At 49.0% G+C, this 17,030-nt stretch overlaps 1 protein-coding gene and 1 long non-coding RNA gene across 5 annotated transcripts in view; one reads left to right on the top strand and one right to left on the bottom strand.

Annotated features, from left to right (window-relative positions):
- The first annotated feature begins 1,004 nt into the window (after positions 1 to 1,004).
- Positions 1,005 to 6,645, top strand: LOC140604058 (uncharacterized). Its single transcript, XR_012007104.1, has 2 exons — positions 1,005 to 1,397; positions 2,600 to 6,645. It is a non-coding gene; the product is annotated as an uncharacterized lncRNA (long non-coding RNA).
- A 5,854-nt stretch (positions 6,646 to 12,499) lies between these two features.
- The window catches only part of TXK (TXK tyrosine kinase), a 63,905-nt gene continuing 59,374 nt past the window's right edge, over positions 12,500 to 17,030 (bottom strand). For all 4 annotated transcript variants that reach the window (XM_072774972.1, XM_072774971.1, XM_072774970.1 and 1 more), the window contains one exon: positions 12,500 to 14,087. In XM_072774972.1, coding sequence (XP_072631073.1) covers positions 14,019 to 14,087 — 69 coding nt within the window. In that variant the 3' untranslated portion in view covers positions 12,500 to 14,018. The remainder of the gene's footprint in view (positions 14,088 to 17,030) is intronic.

The following is a 17,030-nucleotide window of genomic DNA, read 5'->3' on the forward strand; positions in this document are numbered from 1 at the left end:
AAGTCGTGTCACATTAGCTTGTTTTAAATAATCCAGGAGAATATGAACTCCATCATTGTAACTGTCTCAACACCAAAACAAAATGAATCCAACAAAAATATTTTTCCTTACAGCCCATAAAACTGAACTGAAAATGCAATTGTCACCTTCTAACAAAACTTTGTGGAAACGTGATTTGTAGGAATACATATGAAGATACGTACTTAAGAACACTTGACTGTTTTGAATAAACTCTATAGTCTTGCAATTTTCTATTTTTCAAATGTTTATACGTACTGTTCATTTTTAAAGGTTTATGAATTTTAAATGTTTCTGTATTTTTTATTTGCAATAAAATGTGGTTTAATTATGCTTGTTGGAGTTCAAGGTTTCATTTATTGAAGTTAAGTATATGTAATGGCAAAAATATCCCCATTCAGATTTGAGATTCTTTTTAAGTTTTGAGGTTAAAAAAATAATCTGCACTTAGGTTAATTTTGCTGTCATTTTCCTTGAAATAGAAATCTGTCTTTTAGAAGGAGATTCTCTACAAAACCATTTCCTGTCTAATTGATTTGGCACCTGAACCAAAGGTAGGAGAAACGGTCTTATCTTTACATGATTATATTGAACAAGACAGGTGTTCAAAGCAGTCAGTATAACGAGATCTCTCAGTTCAGAAATTTAAAAGGAGAAAGCGTTATAAAACTACTTGGCACCATTGCATTCATATTAAAGTCATATTTGCAAACTCAGCAAATTGAAGAAGCAGAGGAAGAGGGAGAAGGCATTATAAAAATATTTGGTAGCATTGCATTACTTTAAAATTTACATTTACAAACCCTCAGTGAATTTCCCTCTAGCCCCACCCTAGGGAACGGACCCCCCCCACCCCCCCCCTGGGGGGTGGTGTGTGGCTGGCTCAGTCCCAAGAACATGAGACTCTTGATCTCTATGCTGTGAGTTTGGACCCTGGGTTGGGGGTAGAGTTTACTCAAAAAAAAAAAAAAAAAAACACCTTCACGTATGGACCACATCACTATGACTTTATCAATTTTCCCTATTTTGATTTGAGCTCATGTTTAAGAACAACTCTCTCAGTTGTTTCTATGGAAATGAATGGTCTGGGGTACAAAAGTCCTCTTTCTTACGGTCTCCCATGCTCCCTCTGTCCCACCATGGTATAAATAAAGAAGTAACACGCAATTCCTTAAATCACACAGTTCCTTAGGGCCAGAATGAGGACCAAAATGCAGGCTTGCCAACACCTCGACCAACTCCATCTACTGAATGTAAGCATCTCTAAGGAGGGCCTGCTGGAGTTGGCTGTGTAGAAACACTGCTCTCAGCAAAGGGTTCATCAAATGTTCATCAAACATTTCAGTACCTGGCTTCGGTGTACAGGAAGCCTCTCAGAGGTAAGCAGAGGTAAAAGAGTCTTAAATGTTATGTATTCCACCGGCCAACGTATTTTTCTCAACTGAAAGCTCTGATTGGTTGCAAAAAACAACAGAAAGCCTTTTGCGAGAGTTGGCGGCCTGAACCACCCTTTTACCCCTTCAGCTACAAATCATGAAAGACCTCGCTTCTGGAGGGAAAAGTGCATCCCTGTAAATGCCACGTGTATGGGAGAAAACCTTTGAGTGGGAAGGCAGTTTAGTTTCCATCTGTAGAACTGCCCCTGTGGCCCAGGGGAGAGTAGGGCCTCTGCAGGCCAAGCTCTCCCAGTCCTTGAAGACAAGTGTCACACCAGCTGTCTGTACTGGGGCACTCGGAAGACCCCGTCCTCCCTGCCACCCAGGCAGGAGTAGATCCCAGCAACTACTTGACTAGGGAGAAGCCGATGCACAGGGTTGGCAGCAGAGGTAACGGAGCCGCGCTCTGACTGCCGTGTCCCTAGAATCCGCTCCCATTTTCTGCTTCTGTGATCCAGCCAGGAACTCCTGAGTGCCAGTAAACAGCACCCACGCACCCTGGCTGGGGAACTCGTGCACTGCTTTGCATGGCTTCTCCAAGGACTCAGGGACCACAGAAAGCATATCTGAGGCCCTAGTCTCTAGGGAGAAAACCTGTGGATCTTCCCTAGAATGGATTCTAGGGGAGTCCTAGAATTGAGGCTACTCCTCATGACTTGAGGCTACTCCTTGAGTTCATTGCACCTAATAAACATCCAGACGGTACAGTCAAGGACATGCATGGTCTAAGCTCAACGAAACAGATTATTTCATAGACCACAAATGGGCAAAAGAGCCCTCTGTCTGGCCCAGGAAGCCCTCCCTGTCTCTCAATGAGCTTCTGTCTTTGTTTTCACCATTCACATCTCATCATATCACTAGAAGAGTTTTAAACAAAATACACTTGGATAAAGGAGATTTCTCTTCTCCTTAACTCACGGAACCAGAAAGCTGGGTTATAATGGGCGAGCCTTGGCGGAAGCAGACACAAAAATCCCTATCAGTAGAATCAGATTTTATTTACCCCGTTACCTGGATTGAACCTAATTCCTTCTGAGTAGTCTTGCGTGCACAGGGGCAAAAGGACAAGGCTTTCTACCAGTTTGGAGTCTAAGTTCAGGATCACAAGGTGCAGGCTTTGTAACGCAGCCGCTCAATCTTTCCAGCAGCGCTGAGGTGCACTGGCAGGACGGGGAACCAGCGTCTCCAGCTCCACGACCTGGTCTTACTGGGAGAACTGGTCCGGCTTAAGGAATCCAGCGCCATTCCAGGCTCACGGAGCAGGTCCCCTGCTGGGCAGGTGCCTGCAGATTGAAGATTAGCCCACGGCCAGAGGACAAATAAAAAGCGTGGAGGAACTGGTCAAACAAGGTCAAGTGGCACAGACGCCACAGGAGTGGCCGGGCCGCCCGTGACCGGCCTGCGGGCAGCCGGCGAGCCCAGGAGCGGAGAGCTCACTCGCCCACCCGTGGGGCCCGCATCTCGGACGGGCCATGACTTAGAAGCGTCGAGAAACACCAAGGATGAGCTCTGATACCTGTAGCTACGCAGAAACACGTTCGATTTTGTCACCGAGCGCACAAGACAGCGAGGCGCCCTTCGGAGTCCCAGGTGAGCTCAGCTCGCTTGCACCTGCACCAGCTGGACCGCACAGCGCATGGTCTCCTGTGAAAAGAGCTGTCCTCAGGTCCCCCGGAGCTCACATGCAGCGGGCTCCCCCGATGGGACAGAGGAGAGCCCACCCCTAACCTGCTTCTTTAAGTTCTCCTGCAGAGCCCCGACAGCAACGGGATCCTGTCCCCAGTGAGGGGACCCTGCAAGCTCCCCGCCTCTGTGTCTCAGGCTCTTTGCAGAAATGCATTGGGTTTCCTGGACCCCCAGCCCTGGTTGCACAGCCGCTCAGTGAGGGGACCCTGCAAGCTCCCCACCTCTGGGTCTCGGGCTCTTTGCAGAAACGCACTGGGTTTCCTGGACCCCCAGCCCCAGTTGCACAGCCGCTCAGTGAAGGGACGCGGGCGCAGGTGAGCGAAGGCCCATGTCACATCGGCAAGGGGACAGCGGCAAGGGGACAGCCTGTGGAACAGCCGTCTGCCAGCAGGCATCAAGGGGACCCCTCTCGTTCATTGTTCCACCCCTCAAAAGCCTTCGTAACAAGGCTTGACTCCGAGGAAACGCGTGCACCCACACATGAAGCATCTTACCAGGTGCGATGATTTTGGGGCCCGGCCTGCATAATTACTGACCCTGAGGAGGCTTTTAAAGATTACCCGGGACCTGGGCCCAGCCCCAGACCAATTAAATAAAACTTCTGGGGGAGGACACAGGCCACAGTGTTTGTTAAATGCTCCCCAGATTGTTTTAAAAAGCAAACAGGACGGGGAACCACTTAGATTGAAATCTAAGACCCCACCTATTATTATTATAAGTCACATCCTGATTTCAAAGTTGTTGGGTTTTTTATTATTTATTTATTCTTCAAAGATTTTATCTATTTATACATGAGAGACACAGAGAGAGAGAGAGGCAGAGACACAGGCAGAGGGAGAAGCAGGCTCCACGCAGAGGCCCGATGCAGGACTCGATCCCAGGACCCCGGGGTCACGCCCTGAGCAGAAGGCAGACGCTCAACCACTGAGCCCCCCAGGTGTCCCCAAAGTTTTTTTTTAAGTGCTGAAATAGACCCCTATTCTATGGTTGTTTTCGATGTCTTGGGCTGATTTCAACAGTCTTTGGAGTCGGTACCTGTAGCAGGTGCGTAATCTGCACGGAGTCGGAGCGCGGAGGAGGAGCTGCCCACGGAGCCAGCTGAGCTGACCTTTCGGAATGGGCTTGGCTTTCGGTAACTGAGCACCAGGCTAGTCGTGGCTTAAAGAAATAAAGGTTCATTCGTGTCATCTAAGAAGTCTGGAGGTGGACAATTCAGAGCTGGAGCAGGGGCTCCTCCAACCCTAGGAGGGACCCAGGCTTTTCTTTCTGCGCCCCGGATGGGATTGCCAGATTTAACACAAACAACAAAAATGCAAAGACAAGCAGTTAAATTCGAATTCCAGACAAACAACAAACAAATTTAAGATGCATATGTCTCACATGAAATATTCGCGAGTACTTGCTGGGATGGCTTTCTGATGTCTGCTGACAGCTCTCGAGCCCCCCTACTCCCCTGGCCTCTTCCCCCCTCCACACCTGAGCAGGCCGACAGGCCAGGCCGGCTGCTCCCCAGCTTGGTACCAGCCGGAGGTTCGACCCACAGCACCTCCAAGCCCTTCAGCTCAGCCGCACCCCCATCACCAGGAAACTCCAAGGAGTTGCCCCATCCTGCGCCCCCAAGCTGGTCTTGGAGCTCCTGGGGATGTCCCAGCAGATGTCCCCGGCAACCTTCATCATGGGAGTCATTCACCTTTCATACCCTCTGGGTACAGGTATGGTGTCAACGGCCTCAACATCTGAACCGAATTTGGGATGGGAGGGGCCCACCCATGTCTGGGGCTGAACGTGACAGGAGAGGTAATCCCAGCATTCAGGGTTCAAAATTATCTGTTGTTGATCTGAAACTTAAGTTGGACCGGACATCCTGTATTTTATCAGGCAACCCCATCCACGGGCCCTCACCTTCACGCCTGTTTCCTCAGAGTCACTGTACCTTCAGGTCTCAAAGCCGTGCTCCAACAGGAAGGGACAAAATCTTTCCTTTCTGATGAGCCTTGGCTTTCTGTTTGGGAAGGGAGGGTCTCCCCGTGCTCCTGGCTGCATTTCATTATGTGAAGCTTGCCCGTGTAGGAACACCTGCTGCCAGAGAGCCTCGGAAGCTGCGTAATGTCCCTAACGGGCACAGTAAAGGGTTGAGGCTGGCTTTTGGAAGATAAGCCCACAGCACTACTGGGAAGTTGTCTGTTGCCATGTGTAATGGGTATATTGTCAAGACATCTTTACTTTTCCATAAGTCAGTGTCCCTCTCCCTGACTCCTGTTAGCCTGCAGGCTATGGGGGTGCAGAAGGATATGATCCAAGGAGCTGCACCTTTGACATTGGCTAGGAGCTTGTAAAAATGCAGGATTCAGGACACCCGGGTGGCTCAGCAGTTGAGCGTCTGCCTTCTGCTCAGGGCGTGACCCCGGGGTCCTGGGATCGAGTCCCGCATCGGGCTCACCGCAGGGAGCCTGCTTCTCCCTCTGCCTGTGTCTCTGCCTCTCTCTGTGTGTCTCTCGTGAATAAATGTCTTTTAAATCTGAGGTCCCACTGAATCAAAACCTGCATTTTAACAAAGTCTCCAGGCGGTTGTCTATAAAGTATAAAAACAGAGACAGAAGAACACTGCAGAAGTGAGGAAGAATGTTTTCTGAGCTATTCTCAGTCCCCCTGAGATGTGGATGGGACCCAGAAGCTTCCATATGTGCTCCAGGTGGGACTTGGAAAGCTCCTGAATTAAGACCCAGAAATGCTGTCGTGGCACCTGCCATACAAGGGAGACGACCTGCAGCCTCTGCTGCGGGCCCAGCAGCCCAGGCCCTGGGACCGTGGAAGCCACGGTGGAGCCCACGAGGGGCCACTGGGGCAGCAAGGCCGGGGGGAGGTCGAGTCAGCCAGGAAGGGCTTCTGGGCCCTGACCGCTCAGGAGAGACCACCCCGCAGGGCCACCAGCTTGGTCGCCAGTGCCAGCAGGGTGAGCAGCCAGCAGGTTGATGAGAAGGATTGTGGAGACCAGAGGGGCCAGGAGGCCCTGCTCCAATCCAAACAGGCCTCGCACCCACAGCACCAGCACAACGTCACCTTCCCGGGCTGAGAGCCCCAGTCTGCACCCAGTGGGCCGGACGGATGACTGGCGGACAGGGACCCTGACCGGCCTGGGCCTGGGCCAAATCAGTCGTTGAGTACTTTGCATATCGCCCCTGGACAAAGCCACCCCTCTGCCTTCTACACCCAGATACCACCTGGGCAGACCCAGAGGGAGGGAAAGGCAAAATCTGAGCCGCTACCCGATTCACTTATGGAGACCATTTCCATTGGCATGCCGGGCTGAAGCTAGGAGATGGAGCTGAATTGAATTTCCCCAGCATAACCCAGCACGCGGGGGAAACTGAGGCAAACCGGAGAGCTGCAGACACAATAAAGTAGCTACAGGTTGTCTGCATTTGGCAGTAGAGGGGGGGAAATTTCCATCGCCGCCAGGGACATGAGGATAATCGACTTCCTCTATTAAATACGTCTCTATCTCTATGAGTTTCTATTTTTCCGTGGACTTATTCACAGGTGTCCTTTTTCTCGAATAATCAGATGTCAATCCCTAACATAATGTATTTTGTGTTTTTCTGTACGTAAGGAGAGGGAAGGGGACGTAGAGAATTATGTGCAAGGTAGATTGTTCTGGAGAAGGACACAAGAAGAACGGGTAACTCCCTGAGGTTACCCGGTACAACCAGAGGGGAGAGCAGTCCCGGGCTGTGCGGAAATGTCCCCGAGCCCCCAGCTGCCCTGCCCGCGCGGGAAGAGCAATACACCAAAGACAGGCTTTGATTAGAAAGGCACTTAGCAAAAAAAATAAATAAAAATTAAAAAAAAAAAAAAAGGCACTTAGCTGTTGGGGAGGCCACCTGGGGGAGAGGTGCAGCGCAGAGGGCGGTGCCGGCCCGGAGGACTTTAAAGGGGTGTAGTCAGTTAGGGGAGGACAGTGGTCCCCGACGCTTCTGGCTGCCGAGTGACTCGATGGCACCAGCCGCGGAGCCTGCTCGGAGCCCCGAGGCCGGGCGAGGAGGCCTGGCCCCCCGGGCCCCGGGGCTGCGCACACCACTCCGTTCTGCGGAGGAGGCAAGGGCTGCCTGGGCAGGGCGCGGTCCGTAAAGTCGTCTGTGTGACCTGCGACAGGACAAGCATGTTGCTGGGGGATGGCCGGGCTCATCAGAAAGCTGCCAAGGTGGCTCGCAGGCCTCCGTGGCCCGGGAACGTTCGGGTCCTTTCCTCCCCAGGGCCAGTGGTGTGCAGATCCCAAAGAAAGCAAACGAGTTCCCTTACAGATCGAGGGCCTTAAGCCATGGAGCAAGGAGGGTGCTAACTTGAAGCGAGTGAGCCCTCCAGACCACGACGGGGCCGGGCTCCCCCAGAAGCCCCGAGGCCAGCGGCTTGTCAGACTCACCTCCATCTCTGGCAGATGAAGCTTCTGGAGAGGCAAGCTACTCTTCCCCCCGCCCCCCCCCCCCGGGTCATTCCATGAATATTTATTTAGCTTAACTCTGTGCTGGGCCCTGTTCTGGGACCCGGGGATGAAGCAGTGAATGAAACAGAAACACCTGACCCAGGCAGCCCCGTGGCTCAGTGGTTTAGTGTCACCTTCGGCCCCAGGCCTGATCCTGGAGACCCGGGATCGAGTCCCACGTCGGGGCCTGCTTCTCCCTCTGCCTGTGTCTCTGCCTCTCTCTCTCTCTCTCTCTCTCTCTCTCTCTGTGTGTCTCATGAATAAATAAATAAAATCTTAAAAAAAAAAAAAAGAAACACCTGACCCCTGTTACCGCTGCCGAGGGTGGCGGGGGGGAGAAGGAACAGACAATAGGCTAATTAAATAAGTAGAAATATATGGTTTGTTATGTAGCGTTCAGAGGAATAGAGAACAATTGTGCAGAAAAGGGGGACAGGGAATGTCCGCAGCAGAGTTATGATGTCAAATGGGGCGATTCGAGAAAGACTTGAAGGGAGGATAACATTTGAGCAACAGCCTGCAGACCTCGAGGACGCGAGGCGGGCGTGCACGTGGAAGGAGCACCCCCAGTAACGGGGCTAGCAGGTGCAAGGCCCGGGGGGAGCCAGGCCGGGCACAGGTCGGGGACCAGGTCGGGGGGCCCCAACCAGGCAGCACCTTTGCCCACACTCTCCACCTTCCGGGCGACTGGTGGGACAGCAGAGGTCCCCGCCCGGCACCTGGCCCCACAGGAAAGCATCTGCGGGGGCTCTCCTGCTTCTTCCCGGGAGCGCCCCGCGTTGCTAAGCTCTGTCTCTAACCGTGAGAAAGCTTACTCGGGATCATTTCTAGAGGTTCAAGGCCTGGGGAAAACTCTTAGCATCAGCAAATTCCCCAGTTTTCTTTTCTTTTAAAGGATGTTATTTATTTATTCATGAGAGACACAGAGAGAGAGAGAGACAGAGACACAGGCAGAGGGAGAAGCAGGCCCCATGCAGGGAGCCCGACGTGGGACTCGATCCCAGGACCCCAGGATCAGGCCCTGGGCTGGAGGCAGGTGCTCAACCGCTGAGCCCCCCCAGGCGTCCCTCCCCAGTTTTCTAACCATGTGGGAGCTGCTCTAGGTCTAAGAAACCCGGATCGTGGCAGGACGGCTCCAGGTGGCGACCAAGGCCAGCGGGCCACGCGGTGCACGGCAGGAAGCGGAGCCTGGGCCATGCGCGACTTTCGTGCCAGCTCTGTCCGCAGCCCCGCCGCCCCGCCTGCTCCAGAGCCCACAACGGCCACCTCCGAGTGGTGGCGGGCGAACAGATCCGTCCCTGGCCCTTGTGGGAGGCTGAGCCAGCCGAAGCATTCTACTCCTCGAGCTGCAGGGATTTGTTCCAGGAGGCGTGTGGCCCTGAGCCGGTGCGAGAGACCATCGGGCTCTGGTACAAATGCTGGACGAGGATGTGTTCTCCCTTTGGACCTTTGGATGCTCTTGGGGGTCAAGGCAAAGCATGTGGGTACAGCCGCCACTTTTCATCCGGGGGTGGAGAGGGGAGGCAGCCTAAGGACCAAGCAGGGGAGCTGGAAGTATGATGATGTGGTGACTTCTGCACCCCTGGACCTCACGTCAGATGGTCCGCTAACCCCCCACTCAACCCAGCACTATTGACCTGGGGCTGCATGATTCTTCTTTGTAAGGGAAGGTGCTGTGTCCTGGTGAATGCTCAGCAGCATCCCTGGTCTCTAGACGCCAGATGCCAGGAGCGCCTCCCTACCAGGGCTGATAGTCAAAAATGCCTATCTCTCTGGGATTGGGCTTTTATTTTCCCACCTCTTGTTTTGGAAGTAGAATGGAGCCACCCTGGCCTCCCGGGAGATGTGAGGCATTCACCTCTCTCCCTCCAGCTAGCGAGGTGTGGGAGCTCTGGAGGGGAAGAGAGCCTGAAATGCTCGCCTGGAGTTGGAGCCCATGGAGGTTGGAGGGGCCCGTTGCTGTCCAGCTTCCCTTTCTGTGGCCAAACGTGGGAGCGGTTGAGACTCCACTCATCGGCCCCCATCACACTCATCATAGAAGTAGAAGGCAGGTGGAAGAGAGGTCGTGCAAACCAGAACTGAGGACCAGCCCTGACAATGCCTGGGGGAGGGGGACAGAGCCGGGTCTGAGGACGGAAGGCGCCCGGGGGGGAGGTGCACACTGGGGAATCAGCCCACAGCACCGGCCAAACTGAATCCTCAAGAGGCTTCTGTTAAAGCAACGATAAGCAGCTGGTCAGTTGTGTGTGGTCCAGCAAAGACCTTTCCAGATTCAGAGACTCAGTTCAATACAGGGGTTCTTAGCTTTTTTATGCTGCAGATCACTGTGGAAGCCTGGTGAAGCCTTTATACTCCTTCTCTGAACAAGGTCTCTAAATGCATAAAATAAAATTACATAAAATTAATAAGGGAACCAATTATATTGGAAACGTTATGAAAATATTTCCAAAACACATTTGTCCCTTAGTAATATGTCTTTTTTATTGTGTTAATTCACCAAAAGACATGTAGAACGATGGTCATAGCAGCACCTACCCTATTAGCCAAAGACTGGAAATAACCCAAATGTCCACCAAGAGTAGAAAAGATAAATGATCCGTGGTGTAATTATACAGTGGAAGACTAAACAGACATGGAATTGGTAAGATATAATCATGCAACATGGATGGATTAAACACATATTAAGTGAAAGAAGCCAGGCACTAAAGCGTGCATACCACAGGATTCCACTCACAGAACGTTCAAAAAAACCCCACACCAATTAATCCGTGGTGTTGGAAATTAGGATATTGATTACTGTTGGATTAATGACTCGAAGAGGAAATGAGAATGGATTCTGAAACTCTGGAATGTACCATTTCCAGATCTGAGTGCTAGTTACGCCCATCTATTCGCTTTATGACAACTACGCCACATCCACGTGATTCGTGTACCTTATTACGAGCAAAGTGTTTGCAGCAGAACTGTATTCTTTTTCTCCCAGACCTAGGTCCACCCGGGAGGGTTTAAGGTTTGTCTTCTCCCAGCATTTGAATAGCACAGTCCCTTGACCATGTCCCAAGGTCAACCGGGAATGTTGGGTCCCAGGGCCAGGCACGTATGTTGAACACCGTGAAGATGTCTGATCTGTGAAACGGCACGTGGGCTGGGAGACCTGTGAATTGCAGGCCTGCACGACGGGTGGGAAAGCATCTTTGGTTAAAGATGAACTGCACACACCATCGCCTCGCACCAGCAGTCGTACACACTCTCTCGCGGGTGAGGAGGGACCCAAGCCTCTAGGCACATGGACAACTGGGTGGCTTCTTTGAATCTGAAGGGTGTGCATGCTCTTTCCTGTCCTGAACCCCTCTAACGAGCTGAGCAAACAGTGCTGGATCAGATGCTATCATGTCATGTGAGTCAAATGTGTTGCCAGTGCGACCCGAGGGACCATGCATTGTACTGATAAAAAGTCTACTAAGGGGAAAAAAAAATCCTATGACTGTTCTTGCCAAGTGGGTATTTACACTGAACATAGTTTATGCTTGGCTCCAAATCCTTTCCATTTTTCTGGGCTTCCCCTCTCTCCTTTGACCCCCCTGTCTTCTCTATTTCATGGCTCTCACTCACAATCAACCCCTAAGCTTCCTGCCCATTTCTTTTTTTTTTTTTCTTTTAAGATTTTATTTATTTATTCATGAGAGACAGAGAGAGAGAGGCAGAGACACAGGCGGAGGGAGAAGCAGGCTCCATGCAGGGAGCCCGACGTGGGACTTGATCCAGGGTCTCCAGGATCACACCCTGGGCTGAAGGCAGCGCTAAACCGCTGAGCCACCCAGGGATCCCTTCCTGCCCATTTCTTATGCAGAGCTGTGTCTTGCACTCTCTCACCCCAAACCACGTAAACTATCCACAGAGAACGCCAGTTGATCAATAACTAATACGAAGATTGGTTGCAAAACGTAGTTCCCTCCCAGGAGAAGCTGTGTGAGTGCTTCTTTAAAAAAATTTTTTTTCTCATTTCCTCTTTAGTCTTTAAGAGATTTTTGTCTTTTGCCAAAGAACGCTGAATGTCTGTCTAGACAAAGACATTCCAAATTCACACATCATCTGGAGCCTCAGTTACGTACATGATGGCTCCAGTTACTCCTGCTTCTCGGTACCTCAAACTTTCTAGAAGTGTTACAACAGAAGGAAGAGAGCTTGACTACCGCCACAAACGTATGTGCGTGGACATGCCAGCGGCTGTCACCGACCTCCAGGAGTGACTCATCTCTGGACTCATTCTTGGCCTGTACTCTGTCTCCCTGCATTGCCTTGAGGGCAGATGCTCTCTAGTTGACCCTAAGTTTCCAGTGTTTGGGTTCTCTGATTGTCATAGCATTTACCCTCCCCCGGCCTTGGCTTTTGCTGTTTGATATTCCCATGCCCTCTTGCACTAAACTTCTGCATATCTTACTCGATCTAAGGTCTCAGTCATAGGAGCCTTGTCTCACCTCCCGTAGTCATGAGAGAAAGCGATATGATAGTCTCAGAAACACCACAGGGTCTCGTACAAATATTTCTGAGACCACTTCTTGCATTATCAAAAAGTTGAACATTCTCGTGCCTGGTGCTCATTATTTCAGTGCACATTGCCCAAGTACCACTGATAGTCAACAATCTCATTTTTGGAGTGGGGAAATATGACTTAAAAGCCACAACTACTACCGGCCAGTGACTTAGACCATGATGCAGGATGGATGGCATACAAACACGAGGCTGCCGTTGTGAAACCCGATGGTGAAAACATTTCTACTTTCTGCCACAACCTTCTTCCTCCAGCAATTCTGAAGCACTCACAACGATAGAGATAAATTTCCAGTCAGTCCTACAAATGATGCATGAGAAGTTAAGATTGAGTTATGACAACTGGGTATTTTATCTTGAATTCAAAACCCTGGACTTCAGAAATAATGGAATGTAGGTAATATTTGGATTTCTCGGTTTTTCCCTCACTCGTGGAAAAAAACAAGTCATCTTCTAGAAATTTACTAGACGTACTTTCTACAAGAAAAATGAGGCTTCTTACAAAATCAGACGCATAATTACAGAGAATGAACTGATGGTTTCCATAGGGAAGGGGAGGGAGGGATGGGCAAAATGGGTGAAGGGGAGTGGGAGATACAGGCTTCCAGTCTGGGAATAAATAAATCATGAGAATAAAAGGCACAGCATAGAGAACACAGACCATGATATTGTAACAGCATTCGTGGTACAGGGACAGCCGGTAGCTGCACTTGTGCTGAGCACAGCATAACATAGAGAGATGTTGAATCACTACATTGTACACCCAAAACTAATATCACATGTGTGTCAACTATACTCAAGAAAGTTTTTTAAGAATTTAACTTAAAAAAAGAGGAAACCTCCAAAATGTAGAACATTTCTTTACCTAACTGTGCAATAAGCATTCTTTTACACCATGAGAAAAACAAAAGATACACGACAGATGTTTTTTAAAAGGCTTCTGAAATTGTTCACCTCCACGGACACAAATTTTAGACTGAAATTCAGGTTCTGAACCAACCCTGACAATGGATATTACTGCAAATAGAAATGTCACCAGGGCCCGTTCAAAGAACTTTGCCTTCGCAACGCTTAAAACTGGAATGTGGTGGGGGCGCCTGGGTGGCTCAGTCCGCTAAGCATCCAACTCTCGATCTCAGCTCAGGCATTGATCTCAGGGTGAGGAGTTCAAGCCCCACGATGGGCTGGCTCCATGCCTACCTAAAACACAAAAACAAAAACAAAAAAACAAAAAACCCTGCAATACAAGAAGCTATCTCCAAAGGAATCCGGTATGGGTAAAACTGATTAGTTAAATAACATAGAGAAGATTATAAAAGACAGTTTAAGAATGTTCACATTCATGTGGTTTGTAAAGGTGCATTTTCCATAAGGATCTGTACAGCTCAAAAGCATTAAATTCTTCAGGGGAGGCTCCTTTATTTCAGGAATTAGCTGAATTTCTTTATTTCAGCAAGTCGCTGAAGTAACGAATATCACTCCTCTTCAAAAAAGAAATGTCCTCAGCCCTGTAATGGGTCAGGTCTTCATTTACCCTCAGGGGCTCTCAGGGCTATTGTCACAAAGAGCACTGAAGACTGTGATGGAGCATTTTTCCCTTTTTCGCCTTTGGGACATGAAGAACATTACAGAAAAACCAGAGTTTAGAAGCCCCTCTCAAACACCTGTGCAGAAAAATTACTGCCAGACTCATCTTAAGCCTTAAAGTTTGAAAAGTCTGTGATCTCTGCACTGTTTCCAAGAGTCAGCAGCTCTAAAGGAAGGTGTTCACCATCAGTGACCCCACACAGGATTTCCTCTTGTGATAATTTTGCAAGATGACCCTCCGGGTGGGCATTCCATTCAGGTCACCAGGTTTCTGCGATCTCCGTGAGAACCTGCAGTAGCTCAGCAAATGTGGGGCGGCTTTTAGGTTTCTGGAAAAGGGAAATAGAGATGGTTAGCTCAGCCTGAAGCTCACTCAGGAATCAGCTCTGGAATTTGCAGGCAGGGACCTGGATCAGGCTGGTTCTCCACAAAGGGAAGAGGAAAAAACCTGGGCTGACCCATGGGGTGTGATTGGTAGTTGAGTGAAAAATTCTAAGAGTAGAGAGTGCTGCCAAAATAAAATAACTTGAGCTGCAAACCCAAGCCGCCTGTGGCCATTTAAATTTAAATTAATGAAAATCACATACATTTTTAAGTTCAGTTCTCAGTCACACTAGGCACTTTTCAAACCTTCAGTAGCCAGGCATGAGCACCATAATGGATGCCACATTTCCATCATCACAGAACATTTCATTGGACCACACTGCCCTAGGGATCTAGGTGGGTGACTTGATATGCATGGGGTAAAAAGGAAGAGCTGGGAGAGAATGGACCCCCAGAGTTGCAGGCTCTCAGGCTCTGCCCACTTATTTGCTGGACTTGATCCCCTGTAGAAAGAAGGATTTCAGTCAGAAAGCAAAAGGTGTGTTTTCATAAGGGACTTTGCAGGTCCTGGAGCACACACTGTGCTGTCTTAAAGGCTCAGTCAACAAAATCCCTGGTCACGGAGACAAGGATTGGAACATTTTTCCTATTTCACCATGGGATGTGGTTTGGCTCCATGAGGAAGAAAAGATGACACTGTTGGCATCTTTAAAATCCATGGGAAATAGGGCACCTGGGTGGCTCAGTGGTCATGATCCCAGAGCCCTGGGATCGAGTCCCACATGGGGCTCCCCACAGGGAGCCTGCTTCTCCCTCTGCCTGTGTCTCTCCCTCTCTCTCTGTGTCTCCATGAATAAATAAAAGAAAATAAATAAATAAATAAAATCCTCAGGAAATAGGACCACTTTCATAGCCACATTCTCACAAAGATTAATGGCAGCAGGGTTTGTGGGGAAACACCACCCCCAGTGGTTTATAAACAGAGGGCATCACAGTGAAACGCCGGGACACCTGCACCCCGATGTTCATAGCAGCAATGTCCACAACAGCCAAACTGTGGAAGGGGCCTCGGTGTCCATCGACAGATGATGGATAAAGAAGCTGTGGTCTATGTGTACGGTGGAATATTCCTCAGCCATTAGAAGCAATACCCACCATTTGCTTCAATGTGGGTGGACCTGGAGGATATTGTGCTGAGTGAAATAAGTCAATCGGAAAAGAACAAACTTATATGGTCTCATTCGTTTGGGGAATAGAAAAATTAGTGAAAGGGAATAAAGGGAAAGGAGAGAAAATGAGTGAAAATAACAGTGAGGGTGACAAAGCATGAGAGACACCTAACTCTGGGAAATGAACAAGGAGTGGTGGAAAGGGAGGTGGGTGGAGGGGTTGGCACTGGGTGACGGGCACTGAGGGGGGCACTTGGTGGGATGAGCACTGGGTGTTATGTTAAATGTTGGCAAATTGAACTCCAATAAAAAAATTAAAAATAAATAAAAATAAAATAAACCAAAAATAAAAATAAAAAATAAGCAGAGGGCATCAATAAAAAGGTCCGAGCAGAAGGGTGTGTAAGCACACATTGGCGTTCTTGAGATCCCAGGAATAATTGCTGGAATTTTTTGAGGAAGCTCATGTTCTGCAGGTAGTAGAGCCTATGAGACACTATGTGTGTATCAGTGTGTGTGTGTGTGTGTGTGTGAGAGAGAGAGAGAGAGAGAGAGAGATAGATAATATAATCACATTTGAATGTAAAGGTGCTTAAGCACCTAGGGTATTTAGATCACCTTCAAAAGTTGTAGCAAATCACCTTTTGCAAACAAATATATCAGCATAACCAAAAACAATGTTTTAATCAATGCTCTGACTACAATTTGAGACTCGACATCATTTACTCTGCCCTCCTGCCAGCCACCCATTTGCTCCCTTTTCTGTTTCCTCTCCACAGATAAATAAAATCTCAAAAAGTATTGTGTTTTGTGCACATGGACATGGATGCTGTTCCACATGCAATATATATTTCTGAGCCACTGCGTTGTTATTGCGGAGAAGCTCTCAGGACAGCCGTTTGCTACTAATGGCTCACTTGACACTTGCCTATGTTTTCAAGGCCCCTTGCAGAGCAGTTCATCACACGTAAGATATTTTCATACATCAAGGATCTTTATAAGATTAATACTTCTCCGGAATGTGAACAACTACATTGCTCCTGAAATATTGAGGTTTTCAGGGTTCATGGGTTGTGGATCAAGTGACTTCTTTTTCAGCCAGGAGGAAACTCCTCACCCAGGTGTGGGTTTTCTGGACAGATACTGTCAGCTAGAAAGAGAAAGCTGTCAGAAATCACAGAGGAGTCCGATACGAAGGGGAGAGGTGTGTTGAGTCTGTGCCCAGAAAAGACAGGATGCATCTGACTTTATTTTTAAGCTTGGCATTTCAAGAGGAAGAAAAACTAAACAGACACCCTTCCCTCCCCAGAGAGAATTTCCTGAGTACAAGCTCCTGGCACACTTTCTGCCTTTATTCCTAATCTATCAGGAGTCTTGAGTGCCAAAAAAAGAGATGAAACCCATTACTGTTAGCCTTGGGAAAGCAAGACAAAATACAGAGGAGTCAAGTAAATAAAAACAACACCTTTCTCTTTCAATGTGGAAGTTTACCAAACCTGATTCTACCCTTAGTGTCCACCCACCAGTTTTCAAGGGGAGTAAAACATCTCATCACTGAGGCTCCACTAACATCAAGAGTTTCCGCAAGAGCCAGTCTCAGAAAAATAAGACTTGAAAAATGTGCTGAAAAAAAAAAGAAAGAAAGAAAGAAAAGAAAGATGTGCTGAATTCCTCAGATGAAAGGAAAACAAAATGGGTTCATGACTTTGTAGTGTGAGTGTCAGATAGAAATAGCACTTCTGACCCTTAGTGGTCACTCTTCAGAAACAGACCCCTTTT

Source organism: Canis lupus, chromosome 14 (genome assembly GCF_048164855.1).
Source record: "Canis lupus baileyi chromosome 14, mCanLup2.hap1, whole genome shotgun sequence".
NCBI classification, from domain to species: domain Eukaryota; kingdom Metazoa; phylum Chordata; class Mammalia; order Carnivora; family Canidae; genus Canis; species Canis lupus.